Below are 16,580 nucleotides of genomic sequence, written 5' to 3'. Positions count from 1 at the left end.
TCAACAAAGAAGAAGGTGGACAAAGAACTGATCTGGCGGTACCACTAGAAGGGTATCCTTTTGGTTGCCTGAATCAATTTTCGTAGAACTGACAGAATAGCACGGCGGCCCGCACTTAACTGACTGGCTCTGAATGATAAAACGAAAGATGTATCAACTGCCATTTCCAGCTACTTATAGGTCTTTCAAGAATTATTTGGTGGAGTGAGGTGAAACGGTGGCATGTGAGTAGGAAGTGATCTGTTGTTTCCGGTTCCTCCTGAATCTTCGTCGTTCTCCTTCGTAACAACGAAAAACATCGGTTCGTGATGAACGAGGTATCTGCCGAATCTTTCTTTTTGCATGCTGTGCCGTTCCTGTGGTGTTCCATGACGCCCTCTAAAGGATTACGAAAAAGGGTGCTCTATCACCCACTTTGTGCGACATTTGTGTGCGTTTAGTACCCGAGATTGTTTACCAGTGCCACTGTTTACCATCGCTAAGCCTTTGATTGACCGGAAAAGCCTTCATATGTAGTTAGTAGGATGGTACCTGAACAAGCCATGGACTATGTAACGTTGAAGAAAATGCTACTACAACGTTTTAGGTTCACGGAAGAAGGCTATCGGACAAAAGTTCGATCAGCGAAACCAGATAATTCTGAAACGGGCATGCAGCTTGCCGGGCGACTATTAGGTTATTTTGACCATTGGCAGGAAATGGCGAAGACATACCAGACCTACGATACTCTGCGAGACAGTATTGTCTCGGAGCAGTTTGTTGCACAATGCCATGAGACACTCACTCTGTTTTTTAAAGAAAGAAACTGTGAAAGCCTTGAAAAACTTGCAGAGGCTACAGACACCTATTTTGAGGCGCAGTGGATGAGTAACCTTGGCAAAGGTAAAGGCGATAACCTGAGAAAGCCCCCAGATCAAACGCAAAAGGTCTGAGCGGCAAGAAGAAAAAGAGAGAATTTAGTGCTTCCTTTGTAACTAAAAGGTTCACAGAGCTGCTGATTGCTAGACCAAGACAAGTGGTTGACTTCCAAAGCCACACTCGTGTCGCCGCACAGGGCATAAGGTACGTGACTGCCTCAAAAAAAAAAACAGCAGCGTTGAGAAGGCCTCATGCTCTTTACAACAAAGAGATAGAGCCAAGGTCAATAATTCAAAGTCGCAGGCTTTTCATTGTGTTTATGACAGTCTGGAGTGTGCAGAAACACACCAGGCCTAGCTGAAGAAAAAATTGATGCCCACGGCCGATGGTATACTCGAAGGACATACCGCAACAGTACTGCGAGATACTGGATGCGATTCAACCATTGTCAAACGGTCTCGCTTGGTGGATAGCAAACTGACTGAAAAGATTTTCTCAATTTACCTCATGAACGGACGGTTGATGTAACTGTCTGAAGCACACATAGAAATTATTTCAACTTTTTTTCACAGGCAATATTCGAGCCATTTTTGTGAATAATTATTTATTTGATGTTGTTCTGCGAAATGTATAATGCGCTTGAGATGCTCACAATTCTGATGACGATCAGAAGAGTCATCTTTACACCCGGAATGCCGCAGAAGAAACTTCTGGTGCAGAAAATTGCCTTTCAGCACACACACCCTTTTACACAAAGACTTCGACATCGGCTGCAAGAAAAACAGGTGTCCGGACAAAAGTTGCAGCGGTATAGCGACAGACAAAAAGTCTGCATCTACTCCCGGCATCACTTATCAACTCATTGTAATCAGCCCACAGGCCTTCAGAACCAAACAGAAGAAAGACAGCAGCCTGCGGAAATGCTTCGAAGCAGTTAACCAAGCAGTCAAGACAAGGTTTCCGGAAATATTGTTCTTTAGGAAGAATGAAATCTTCTATCGCAAGTACACCCTTCACTCTGCAGGTAGATCAGATTGTGATAGCAAGGTGCATCCAACATTTTGTGATGAAAATTGCCTACGACGCCATCTTTTCGAGCCATCAGGGAAATAAACGAACCACAGAGCGGGTTCTCGAAGAGTTCTACTGGCCAGGGATCCAGTCAGACTTCCCATGATTTGTTAAATCATGTGACATATGTGAAAGATCCATTCCCGAGCACTTGGTAGGTCGTATACTACTCGGCAACACTCCAATAATTGACACCCCATTCAAAAGAGTAGCCATTGATATCGTGTTTCTATTATCAGCAATGTTAGAGGGTGGAAAAAAGTACGTAGTCACAATGGTGGACATGAAAACGCGTTCTCCTGATGCTGCAGTTCTACCCATTGAAAAAAAAAGGCACTCATGCAGAATGAAGCTGTTGGGACGCCGACAAGATGACACAAAAGAGGCGAGGGCAAACCCGCAACTACGCGCGAGGTTCGGAAGGCCTGGTTCCTGTCTTCAAGCCATTGACGTCCTCGGGGCACGGCGTGTCGGCGTGACCAGGCACGAGCTCTGGGTAGTGATTCTGCGAACATCTCTGGTAGAGCGAGCGTCCTTGAAACACCGGAGCTGCTGACCACGTCCAGCGAGCCGACGTCACTAACAGTGTGTGGCTAAGCCTGACGATGCCTTCTGTGGTAGGACGCTGACTTGTGCTCCGAAAGGACAACTGCATCGGAGCACGCAACGGGTCCCATTTCATGGCACTTGGCTACGGCACAGACTGTGAGACTGTTCACTCTTTTTCTTATGAGTGTGAACCACATGCATGCACGGCATCTAGTACTGTATTCACAATGGGTTTTTCTCGTGCAATATAACTTCATTTTGTTTTCCGCATTGTCTCCATCTTTCCCGTGTCCCACGCTTTACTACGTGACGAACCTAGCCACTACAAGTGGACACGAATCGCTGTTGGTCAAAAGAGAGCGCGTATGGGAACTTTTCTCAAGCAGAGTCACGCGATCATGACGAGACCTGCGATGCTGAAAATGAAACCCGTTGATAACACAAGAAAAAAATTCATCGCTGGTAGCCTGCCGTCTCTGCGAAAGCTGTAACATAAAATGCTTGAACCTCTTTTACACTGCACAGTACTGTGGCAGCAAGAAGACGCAACGTACGCTTGTACACGACAAAGATGTAGGTTTCGAACACTATACGGGACGGCAGTCACTTTTTAGTTGCTAAGCTAGATAAAAAAATCACGAATGCATTGGATAATGGGAATATCGTAGAATGTGTTTCTGTTGCAGCCCCGAGGAGAGGCAGAAGCAGCTGGAGAGCACCGTCATGAAGCTGGTTGAGCAGAGCTCCATCTCCGCTTCTAAGCAGCAATGCAAACTGGTTGGTATTTCTTTTCTTGCTTGTGCAATTTGATCGACTCACGCATGTGCTTTCACTATTACCGACATGCTATGCCTCAGTCATAAGATGCGTTTCGTCATTCTGAATAGGTACAACATTACACGCTGAATTCAGAGGTGAGGTATTGGTTTGTCATTTGCCACGTTGCTGGAAACCCTTGAGGTGCAACTTGCTTTTGCCAGTTTCTCGAACCAGTGACAAAGCAATGGGCAAGATACATTGCGCATAAGATCAGTTTGCATCAGTTGAACCTTCAACATAGTGAACGCGTCTTTATTCGACGCCAATGTGTTGCGTAACTCTCAGCGTAATATTTGAGTGAAAGAACTGCAATTTTCGACGAATCTCCCAACGTGTCACGTTTCAGGGCAAACTTATAAGCATTATTTTTTTTGCTCAAAAGGAACACAGCCAAAAACGAACTGCGCACGCGTTTTCGGCCTAAAATTTTCATTTTTATTTGTGAAAGTTCAAGATGACGCATCTCAGAATAATTAAATATTCACATATACGCAATATAAGGTTACAAGGCGAAGGTCATCAAAATATATATATTTATTTATTTTTTCTTGGAATGTAATACGGAGCATATTAGAATAAAATTTAGACAATTACGGACAGTTAGCTCATCATATCGCGCCTCAAGGGAATAATATTTTGTTAGCCCGTCTCTTTCACGTGGAAGTGACGGCAGCTATAAGGAACCACGACTTCTTTGTGGTGATCAAGGAACCTGTTGGTGCGCTTTACGTAACACGTGTCTTTTTGTCTCTCTCCCGCTCACCAGTTCTCTGTGTGGCGGCACATACATTATCTAGCTCATTAGCAGCCGCGAAACATTAACACCGTATCCACATCTAAGTATCTTTATTCTGCGGGAATGTTTTGGCCTAGTTTTCAGCCCGCTTACAACAAACAGTGCAGAAGGGGGCACAAGGACAGCGCCTGTGTCCATTACTGCGCTTATTTTCAATATTTAACATGTGATTCACAAAAAATGCAAGTAATACTTAGGCGCGTTTTTCCCTATTCAGGTAAAAAATTGCGCTAAAATAGAAAGGACACCACAAAGAAGGAACACTTAAACAGATCGAGCGCAAACAGATTTGCGCTCGATCTGTTTAAGTGTTCCTTCTTTGTGGTGTCCTTTCTATTTCAGCGCAATTTTTTACCTGAATAGAATGAACCAACTAGCCCCTCAAGACGTCCTGAGCGTTTTTCCCCTCTATCGCTCTCTGCGACCATGGTCGCACTTGACGGAAGCGACGTCCTTTGACAGTGGCCACAGTAACTCAACGACAACTGATACATTTAAACGATGCGTGTCTTGTGCCATAAAGCTGGTTCTAATTTTCATCTCACGAGAATTAGTGAGGGAAGACTTCAGGCATGACATGGCTGTACCGTGTTTTACAGCTTTAGACGGCTTTGACGAAAAGGTTAGAACAGTGGTTCTGAAGATTCTGCCAGCAGGTGGTTCTTCCGAAAGGGAACGTAAATGTTTAGAAATTTTATTCGAATATTCTGCCTTGGTGAAGTTGTGCCTTCCTCTATTTCACTGAAATGTTTTAACGTCTTAGACTACTATAAATGAGAGCTCATCAACAGTGCAACGATCAACTTTTTATTTTACAGAACCTTAACACTAACTCTGCTGAAGGCGCCTTTTCAACGCTTATCAATCACGCCAAAGATATAACTAACTAAGTATCATCGCAACCTCGGAACGTATACGTATCCCTGATTACTGCACATGAGTCTTTCTTTGAACCTTGCAACATCGACTTTAATTACACGGAAAGAATTTCAAAGAAAATCCCCGTACACACGCCGCAATTATTAGTAAAAAGCATTTCCAGCATTTGTTCGTAATGGAGGCATTATCACATAAACTATTACGCAATTTTTTGTGATGAATTTATTCATATGCTCATTTAAAATATTTGATTTTCTATGTCCCTGTTGAGAAACTGAGGTTGCTTTTCATTGATATTCTTAGTTTTGTGCTCTCGTCAGTTTTCCAAGATAAAATGATCGAGGACTTGGTTATAGTTCTTTATTGTTAAATTCTGCACGACATGCGCTTACAGTGCGAAAAATGCGTTGGAACTTATGGTACAGTGGTATTTTGAAATACCGTAGGCGTTTCAGTGAACGACTTCACAAAATGGCCAGATTTTTATTTAAAACTTTCTTTAAACTAATGACATGATGACATTTTCTACCAAAAGAACGAAGATGCATCACATACCTCGCCAGCCATGCCTCGACTAACCACAGCATTATTGTGACAGAACCACTCAATCCAAGATAACTGATGTTCAGAATTGCTAGGAGCTGTACGCACGGCTGAGCACACGGTACAACTGGCAAGCGATGCTCATGTTTGCCAATATCATAATTTTTTTTAAAGAAAGGCGAGATTGTGGTTTTGCAACCACGAATAAGTGATCACGAATCATGTCTGCAAGGAAGAACTCATTGAGCTCTCAAGTGATCCCCTTGGGCGCCGTTGTGCGCCACAGAAAAACCCTCGTGCCGGCACCAGACGTGCACTCATTCCCACGTTGCATATATTTAATATGTGTTTACGCTCTGCTGCAACGTTGATGAATAGATGTCGAAATAGATTTTCTCAAAGGAATTGTGAATGGTTTTTAGAACGTTCTCGACATTCATTATTGAATGATGAGTATATAAAGAAGAGAAACGGTGCCATTACTCCGAACTCTCAGGGTCCCCCCAACATGGTTGTGACAGCGAGAACATCAGTCCACACCCAACTTCTGCTGCAGCCAAGCATTTTGTAATGCCTCGTCTGCCGCAAAATCGAAGCTGCATCTGCAGCTCCAGCACCAGTTCATGCATCCGACCATACTCACGTGACTTTCCCTAGTCCATGCGAACAGCTCGCTATAAGACAGGATGCCACGTGCCACCAGACTACCATCCACCCGATCTCGCATGATTTTCCTGCCTTCCGTCGAGCACGTGTGGCAGCATATCTCCTAGAACTCAGATCCGAGCGATTGCAGGAACCCAATTCTCACACGGTAGAACCAGCCAGGGCTGTACAAAGATACTTTAAAATTGTATCGCGATCCCACACATGGTAGTTAGATATTGCAGACGCCGCAAAAATTTTATCCGACAAAATACTTGTCAATTTTATTTATGATGCTTGGATATATTCGTAAATTTGTTTTGAAACACCGTCAAGCTGTAGTAGCGAATGTCTATGCAGAAAAAGCTCCGCTTGAAAATATCTTTAAATGTGGCCGATTTCATGTGAATGAAATGTTTATTCGTATCTCAGATGCTTTGCCCTTTTCGATCAAAGTGAATTAGTTTACTTCCGAAGAACGCATTAGGATTCCTTGAGCTGCTTAACAAGGTAGCTGTTTAGAGACTTCACTATCTGCGGTATTTGCATGTCATTTCCGTGATTGATGGAAGTCGCTACTGCACTTGCCAACTTGCTAGCTGGTGGCCGCCTAAGCACACGAGCTTCAATGATAAGGTTCACACAATGGCGTAATTACCATTGTGCAGTTTTACTTATTACTAGATATCATCTTGCGATTCCGGATCACCAGTGTCCAGCATCAGGAATGCTAGTAGCGATTTTTGTGGAGCATCGTGTATAGACGGTTTCGGTGTTTATAAACAAACTGGCTCACGCCGAACGGCCTACACCAGCAGACTTTCGGTGTGGCACTTCCGGCCATGCTTTTTCAATGATTCCGGCAGTGTTTTCGTGGTGTGTTTCAGTTTGCTGCTCTGTTATTTCTAGTGCATTGCTCAGGATGTTTGCAGCAACTTCTAGCGGCTTCATCAAGGGATCACTGCTTGCGTGGCCGATGAGCGCCGCTCAAAATATCCATCGTGGCGCTCCGATGAGCGTGGCCCCCTGCTCCGTGTTGCTTGTAATAGTGTTCGCACCGACACAAACAGAAAATGTATAAACTGCAAGAGAAGTTTGTCGGCGAACTTAATTGGGCCAATTCGTTCTGCATGGCAACAATGTTGATGCGCTTTGAAGACGTGGACCGGGAATTGACAGCGCACACCTGTTTTTCTTGCACGCGTCTTCAAGGCGCACCCACATCGTCGACATGCAGAAGAAGAGTCGCTGGAGACATTGTGAAGTTGTTCAATTCAGCTTTTCGACTGGAACTGAAAACCTTCCTCCTGTTGAACCCCAAATATATTTGTGTTTTCGTCTGAGCATGCAACCTCAGGATAAAACGCTTATTTCTGCGCCTGTGCCACACCAGGCACTTCTTAAAGAGATCAACGGTGATCTGAATCGCTAGCGATCCGAAGTGCTCATGTGGCTGAGAAATTGAGAAAAAAATATGCTGATGTGATGACGTCCACTATAGTGGCAGGGTACCGAGAACTATTATGGTTTACTCAAGAGTAAGCTATTCGTGAATCAAACTTTCAAGTTGAACCTACCTTAATTTACAGTCCAGGTTCACACTCAAAAGATACATTAGTGAGAATGTGGCCATGATCACTAGCGGCAGAAAGACAGGCGATAAGTCATTTGCTCGCACAGATGAGAGCACACTCGCTGGCGTCGCTTAGAAAAAAATCAAATGCAACATACGACAAGAAAGCGTACACACCATGACGTACATTGTGCGGCGATTCATGTTAGGCGCAGGTACTTTGCGTCCGTGTTGTTTCGAACAGTGTACATAATTGATATCGCCTTTGCGATGGATTTTCAGTGTTAACTTTCACGTTTTGTTGCCCATTTCAGGCGTCAGTACGCTTATGTGCCACGGCTGGAACACGACAGTGACCGCATGATGTGTTTCCAGTAACCGGGCGCCTTCGACTAGTCTAACGTCTGAGTATCGCCTCTGTGCCATCAGTCTGCGCTAAGCTTTACATTGCACTCCATGAAGTGCAGAACAATTCTACGCGCTCTTAGTGGAAATCCAGTTTTCTCGCGTGATCGCTACATTGCAGGCGCTCTTTCTATCGTCATCGGTCGGAAAACAGAACGTTTTGACTAGCATATAATGTTAATGTAGGCATGTACACTGCATCTTGGGTGGACGCGGCTGTGCTTGAGTTGCCAGCACTTTATCGGAATAATTTTATCCGCATAAAGGAACGGAGCACAAGCAGCTGTGGTCAGCAACAAATGCTAAAACCGCGCGAAAATAAGCGAAACCGGAAGCTTCCAGGGGCGGTTTTCCGGTGAACGCCCAATGTTGCTAGAGACCGGCAGTTTCTGGCGAAACCATCTATATAGGCCAACATATAGGACACAAGGCAGTCATTCATATTATTCTGATGTACTGGCATGAGTCGTTAGTTATTTATATACTGCATAACGTGCAATCTTTTTGTTCAGCGAAAAAAAACCTGTGCACCCAAGAAACACCTCAGACCTGTTGTATCACCATGTGGTAAACTATATGTGTATATATATATATATATATATATATATATATATATATATATATGTGTGTGTGTGTGTGTGTGTGTGTGTGTGTGTGTATGTGTGACGCTATGATGAATGGGAGACGTGGCTTGGCTCACACGCCATGTTTAATCTTTTCTCACTTCTTCTTTTTCATCTTCCTCTACCATCAGTCACTGCCTTCCTACGTCACAGGATTCCCCCTCCCCCCGAAAGAATGCGTGAGCTACAAACAATGAATCGTGAACAAGTGGTGTCCCATCATAGGAAAAAAATATCACAAAATGGAGTAGTTCCATGTAACACGGCAGTTCCGTGCACTTGCACGAAAACGTTCACAGGAAAGTGATTCACAGTGACATCTAGGAGACCTCAGGTGGGCGATGTTGGCTGTTTCGTTCTGGAGAGCATAACCATGCATTCGACGTGGAAAATGATGGTGACACAGCCTGGATAGTAGGGAAAAACGAACAAGTTTGGGAGTCCTTGTAGCGTTGGAAGGTCTGATGTCTCATGCGTTGGTATATGAGCCGTGGCTGCGATAGATGCATTGTATCTAGAATGCGTGCTTTTTGAGAGATGGTGACGGCTTGATGCCTGTGCGCTTGTGGCGTACAAGAAGTGCTTCCGCGTCTTTCTGGGCGTTTTCCGTGGTGTTGTCTGTGTAACCGCGGGCGCAGAGAGCATCTGTGGCGATGTTATTTCATCCGGAAACGCCCTACCTTTTGAAATTCCCCTTGAATTCAAGTTCCTAATGTTTAAGTTGCTCAAGTTGTGAGTGTGCTTCTGTTGAAGTTTTCGTTCGTCGTCGTATTTTCTTGGGTTGGTGATGGTCCTGAGAAAATTGCGGTAGGTCATCGTCGTTGAATCAGGATACGCTGTCAGTAGTCCCAGCATTATTTACGAGTGGGATGCAAGCATGATTTGTGTCAATGAAAGCAGTAGATACAATTTCGTTTTTACCGGCGAGACATGCATTCAATGACTCCATACTGTTTCGACTTTCAGTTGGTCCGGTTCGTGAGGATGACATCGCCGCAAACATGGCTTGACGTGGTTCAGATTCTGTATGTTTGTTTCTTTGCGGGAGAATTGAGCCAAGCGTTCCTGAAGTACAACCGCTTTCGGAATGGCAGTGGCTTGACAAGTTATTTGGCCGATATTTCAGGTGATCTGTTGCGTATATGGCGATATCTTGAGGGGTGCGATGAGAGTGGCGAGCACCAGACGATCTACTTGGCACAAAACCAGGTGGTGGCTTACGTAAGCAAAATGAAGAGTCAAGTACATTGGGTGCTTGAATATTGTCTTGATTTGTGTATTGTATTGAAGAGGTTAGCATTGGCGATATTTGTACAGATGGGAAGTCGGATGGAAGGTTGGGTCTTGTGAAAAAACAGCTGAGATGTCTTTCTATGAGCAGATTTCAGATTTTTCCTGACGGGAATTGTAAACTTCTGCTCTATGCTTGAATGCGTGAAGGCTGTGTATGACTGTGATTACTGAATATGAATGCATCGATATGGCTGGTTGTAACCGAATCTTCATTATAGTCTTGAAACCAGATGTTCATTCATGATAATGTACATACATAGGACAGACTGACACAGCCTTTCGCATCCGCTTCAATACCCACCGTTCACATGTTCATTCACTTCCGGATCTGACTCTGTCTCAGCATATTAACTGCGGAAACCACCCATTTGATTCCATCAAGGTCACTTTCTTACAAAGCGGTTTCTCTAACACAAGGGAACGTGAACAGCGCGAATCATACATGATTTATAAATTTAATACATTTAAAGCTGGTCTAAATAACACTCCAGGCATACTTTTCTTCAATTCGCGCTCTGGAAGATTCGGGATAATATTTATTCCAACCAAACGTTTTAATATTCTTTTTTTTCTTCTTCTTTCTTCTCTCTTTTTTGATTTCCTTAATTATCATTTTTCTTCTCTTCTGATTTCGCCCGGAGCACGTGTACAGAGGTGCGGCATGGGCACGCGCATTCCGAGAAAGGTGGACCGCTAAACGAAGTAAAATGACACATCCAAGCCCCGAGATAGAAACTTGAAAAACAACCTCCAGTATATATTTAATATTCTTGAGCCACAGACTGGAGATCGTAGCTACGTGGCATGTGCCTATCCTGCACGTGCGGAGCTTTGACACGCGTAGCGCTTGTTTGCTGTTCTTCTCTTCATTTTTTCTTTTTTTCCTTTCTGCCTTTTTTTCTTTTTTTTAAATTTATCACATCGTTCTGACGTCGCCCTCCTCACCAGGCTTCAAGAGCAACTATGCAGGGGGAGAACAGGTGGAATGCCACAGCGACAATGATCGCAAGGAATGCACTCTGGTATTCTTTACAAGCTAACGGGAAAGCTGATGAGAGGTGAACCTGAGGAGTCAAACTTTTCATCACTAGAATTTGCTTAATTTAGCCCCCTGGACCAAAAAACTTTCCACGATTGTATGTTGTTTACCACTGGCTTCTTTTTTTTTTTTACAAAATGCACCTGCCATTAGTAGTACGCAAACGTGGTCGTTTGACTACTTATCAGTGCAAAATGGGTGGTATTGCCACTGGCCGAGGTGCGTTTTTTTCTTTTTTCTCTTTTTCTTTTTTTCTTCTTTTTTTAATGCACGTGCTAGGCGTAGTACGCACACCTGGCCGTTGGGCTGCTTATCAGTGCATGATGGGAAGTGGGCCACTGGTATATGTAGAGTTTTCTTTTTCTCTCGCTTTCTTTTTTTCTTTTTTCCTTTTCTTTTTCTCTCGCTCTCTCTCGGCTGGAAGATGGCATAAAAACGCGTCGGAGCCAACTAAATTCCGTCTGATGAAGATCGTTTTCTGATCGAAACGTCACCAATAAACAGTTTTTTAGAGGCGTATACTTATTTTTCCTATATATATATATATATATATATATATATATATATATATATATATATATATATATATACATTAGAGATTACAGACTGTAAACGTGCTGACTAACACGCGATAAATCGTGAGCTAGCTTTTTTCTAGGTGATTACTTGCAGGAGTTTTCGCTGCGTTCTGTGGACGCTAATCGGGAATTGTTTAAGGGCATTGTTGAGCGTCTTATTGACGCTTTTGTGCCGCTTGAATTCTTGAGGTGTGAGAGGGAATCACCTTGGTTTAATAAGCATTTGAAAGGACTGTCCAATAAAAAAAAAAACGTTTGTTTCGATCTGCAAACGTGATGCATTTCGAGGTGCGATGGGAATCCAATTTCGTGGCTGCTGTGTACAAAGCCGCATTAAAGAGCGCCAAGCCACGTTCAACAACCACACTTTGCCTGCTATGCTGATTAACAATCCTAAACAATTTCGGAATGTAATAAACAAGAAATACACCACCACATTGTCACTTACATCTACTGATGGTGTTGTAGTCCAGTGACATGAATGTGCTTCTGTTCTTAACAATGTTTTTGCGGCGGCTTTTTCTAACGATGTTTCTTGCGATAATTTTAACCACCCTATTTTTGAGTTTCCTCCTATGGACCCAGTTATATTTGACGTGTCCGGCATTCAGAAGATTATATAAAGTCTTAAAATTTCTTCTTGTTGCACTGACAACATTACTTCTAAATTCTTGAATAATACAAAGCTGTATTGTTCCATAATAACAATGTCTCTTGACTTCAACCAGACCTCAACAAGGTCATGGACTGGTGCAACACTTGGAACATGAAACTAAACATTTATAAGTGTATGCACATGCACATTTCTCGAAATTCTAGCCTAGCTTCCACTTACCGCATTGAAAATGTCTTTCTTGAAACTGTGCTCTCTTATAAGTGTTTAGGTGTTCACATTTCTTCTAACCTTTCTTGGAAAAGTCATATCCATTATATCATAAATAGCACCGACCGCATGCTTGGATATATTCGCAGGAACTTCTCTCAATCATCCAGTTCAATGAAACTACTACTTTATAAAATACTGGTTTGCTCAAAATTAGAGTATTCTGCATCTGTCTTGAACCCTGGCATTGAATCACTCATTTCCAATCTGGAAGCTGTGCAGAACTGTGCCTGCCGTTTCATACTCTCCAACTATCACCGAACAAGCAGCGTAACCACCGTGAAATTAAGTTTGTCCCTCCCTCCTCTTTCTCATTGCAGGTCAGTAGCTTCATTATGTCTTTTTCACGAAATGTATTACAACAGATATCTGAAACAAAAATAATAAGAAGGCTAACATACATATCAGTTCGCATTAATCACCGCAATAAAGTTGGAATTCCATCATGTCTCACCAAATGTTTTCATGACTCCCCATGATATCGCTTATATAACTGATAATAATGTTTTGTAAAACCATTGATCTTCTCTAAATGTTTATATATATATATATATATATATATATATATATATATATATATATATATATATATATATATATATATATATTGATTTGTGGGGTTTTAACGTCCCAAAACCACCATATGATTATGAGAGACGCCGTAGTGGAGGGCTCCGGAAATTTTGACCACCTGGGGTTCTTTAACATGCACCCAAATCTGAGCACACGGGCCTCGACAATATATATATATATATATATATATATATATATATATATATATATATATATATATATATATATATATATATATATATATATATATATATATATATGTATATATAAGCTTATTATTGTTTGTATACCTTTTTTGCTTATTGAATTGTTGTAATTATAGCCTACTTTATTTCACTTACTTATCTGCTATGAGTTTTTTCTCTTGCTTTTTATCCTTACTGTTTTTCATTGCTTTCGTTATGTATATTCCCACTCCCCTCTGTAATGCCCTCGGGCCCTGAGGGTACAAGAAATAAATAAATAAATGAATAAATGAAGGAATGAATAAATAAATAAATACCTAAATAAATAAATAAATAAAAATAAATAAATAGCGGCCGACCGTGATTCTTGCACAGAAGAAACTCATGAGTGCGGCGAGTTGGGCGGGTTGGTAAAGATGCAAGACTTCGACATCTTAGCGCCGAAAAACGGAGACAAAGGAAAGAGGGGTGGACAACATAAACGCTAACTTGAAACCACGTTTTTTTTGGGGGGGGAACACACATGAATATATATGAGCTGAAATCTCCCACTACTCACGCCTTCATGCATAGAAAAGAAAAAAAAGAAGCGTATAATCAGGAAATAAAGAGGTTAACGCGCATGCGTAACTGGAACGAAGAAACCTTAAAAAAAAACTTACAACAGCCCCCGAAAAGCCCCAACAAACGAAATATGAAACACAACTGCGTAGGCTTATCTCGGTGAAACTAAGGAACACGCTCATTAGGAATGAAAATTCCTTATCGTGACGGAGTACAGAAGGTTGACTCATGCATTTAGCACCATGTTTTCGGATGAAACAGGCCTCAACTATTTCCCGGGTTAGTTGCTCTTTGTGAGGAAATAGCACAGCTGTTTGTACAAACAGTAGAGTGGAGCCACGCTGACGGCAATGTAATGCCAAGTTGGACGACGGCGTGCCCTTTAATGCGCTGTAGTGCTCGCGTAGGCGGATATTGAGACATAGCCCAGATTGGCCCACGTAAATGTGTCCACACGAGAAGGGCGTCTCGTATACTAACACTTTTACACAAGACACGAAACGAATGCAGTGTCTCATGGTACAGTGGCCTTTCTCGCCACCTACTTCACTCTCACGGTACTGCAGCCTCGGGCAAATTCCCTTCAGCTTACTGTTGGCTGAAAACAACTCGTTGACACCAAAGCGTGCCGCTGCTTTCTTGAACCGGGGTGACACACCTTGAATGTAGGGGATTACCGAGAAAGGCCTGCTTCCTTCACATCTTTCCGTCGGCGCCAGCTTACCACCTGCTTTCACGGTCCTAAGCAAACGTTCACTGACAGCCACTATAACAGCATCAGGGTACCCTGCCTGTCGCAACTTCATCGCTTGTTCCTACATGTCTTGTCTCATAAGGTGTGGGCAAGACTTTCAGATTGCAGACCAGATACAAGAGATGGCTATCCCGTTATTCACAAGTCTAGAGTGACCAGACTGGTAGTCGACCAAGCTCTTTTGTGACCTTGGTCACAAAAGGGCTTGCTCAATCCTACCAAGGCTAAATGCTAAATGGAGGTCTAAATAGTGCAAAGCATCGTTTGCTGGGTACCTCACATGTGAACGTCAGGCCTTGCCCTTGCTCCCTGAACACCTTCATTGCGTTAATAGTTTTTCTGATTAAATCGCTCCTTCCACGAAAACCAAGTAGTCTTTAACATAACAAAACACTTTGACCGACAGGTCAAAGAGGCTACTCTGAATAGCCCTGTTCACCTTCGCTAAAATTATTTTACTCAGAATAGGTGCGACACAAGGACCAATACATGCACCGAATTCTTGAGCAAATACTTTCCCTTTCCACATTACGAATGTCGCTTACAGGTAACACATCAGTACCTCGAGTAACCCCTCAGCCGATACACCTGAACGAGAGGTGAACGCATGTTCATCCCCGTGATTACCAATACACCCTTTTACACTCTGCGAAAGAGGGGCTTGCGGTAAGGAGTAGTAAAGATCCTCGATGTCGAGGCTAAATGCCCTTGAGCTTCCGGAGCCGTTGTGCCTAAAAAAATCTACTAGCATTTCGGAACTGGGCCCTTGAAAAGGGTCAAGCACTACCAGAAATTCCAGGTTCTTTTGAAGGTATTGGGACACAATTCGAAGCCGAGTGTTCAACTCAGAAATGATGGTATGGAAGGGAATGTCGAGCTTATGGGTGTTAGCGGTAAAGAAAACATCTGGATTATGGCCCATTTCTTTCTTTACCTTATTAACGAGTTTATCAAAACTTAGGCTTTCATCAGTTCCACTGCTTGCTTTTTGACGTTGTATGGTTGGTCGACACTTCGCGAAAATTCTTGGCAGTAGCCACCCTTCTTTTCTCGGAGAATATTCCCCGAGACAGAATCACGAAGAACCTTTCCTTTTCGAATACTACACAGAGGTGAATCCAGAGGAATGCAAGAAATCAACAACAGAAGAACGACATTGTTATACACTCGCATTGGTTTATGCCTAAGCAGAAGATTGCTTCACTCTGCCCCACAAGTCCTGGCAGAACTGGAGTCGGTGTCAAGGTGCGTGGCACTCTTCGAGCCACGCACCTTGACACCGACTCCAGTTCTGCCAGGAGAAGGGGCGGTTCCGCACAAAACTTGTGACCCTTTCTTAATACGTTCAAGTATTTGAGGGGCACATCACACTCGCCCAGGTTGAGCACCTTAGTATCTGAAGTTGCCTTAGTTTTTGTTCTTGCGGGAAGTGTGGGTCGGACCTGGTTCCGTATAGCGACCCAGTTACCTGATTGCAAAGCTTCAGCCATTGTGCATATTTGTAGTTCACTGTCAGAGTCTCGCGTCAGAACAGGTAATCGGCTCTCATCGAGGAAAACAGCCTTAGCATTGACGTTATGAATGATAATCTGACGAGTATCATAACGGAGTGCGCAGTGTGAGTTGGAGGTACTGTAGTTATACAAGACACTGGTAAGCTGTCCCAGGAAACAGAGCATCTCATTTAGAAGCGTCAAAACATGAAAGCCTCAAGTGCAACAAACAACAAAGAGTTGGTAGAGCTTTCGAAGTGGAATAATAAGCGTAAGGTATCCGATATAAGAAGGTATAACAAGAAGAGAATTTAACACGCTCTGAAGAACGGAGGAAGCGTCAAAGTAGTGAAGAGAAAACTTGGGATAGGCAAAAACCAGATGTATGAACTAAGGGACAAGGAAGGCAAAGTAATTGCCAGTATGGATAGGATAGTAAAATTAGCGGAGGAGTTTT

General features: G+C 43.0%; 1 protein-coding gene across 1 annotated transcript in view; it reads left to right on the top strand.

Annotated features, from left to right (window-relative positions):
- The window catches only part of nompB (intraflagellar transport protein 88-like protein nompB), a 1,761,410-nt gene that overhangs the window by 178,673 nt on the left and 1,566,157 nt on the right, over positions 1 to 16,580 (top strand). The window contains exon 5 of the mRNA XM_075896456.1: positions 3,165 to 3,255. Within this exon, the coding sequence (XP_075752571.1) occupies positions 3,165 to 3,255 (91 nt within the window). The remainder of the gene's footprint in view (positions 1 to 3,164; positions 3,256 to 16,580) is intronic.

This window comes from Rhipicephalus microplus, chromosome 5, assembly GCF_043290135.1.
Source record: "Rhipicephalus microplus isolate Deutch F79 chromosome 5, USDA_Rmic, whole genome shotgun sequence".
NCBI classification, from domain to species: Eukaryota; Metazoa; Arthropoda; class Arachnida; order Ixodida; family Ixodidae; genus Rhipicephalus; species Rhipicephalus microplus.
This window is presented reverse-complemented; position numbering and strand designations above follow the sequence as displayed.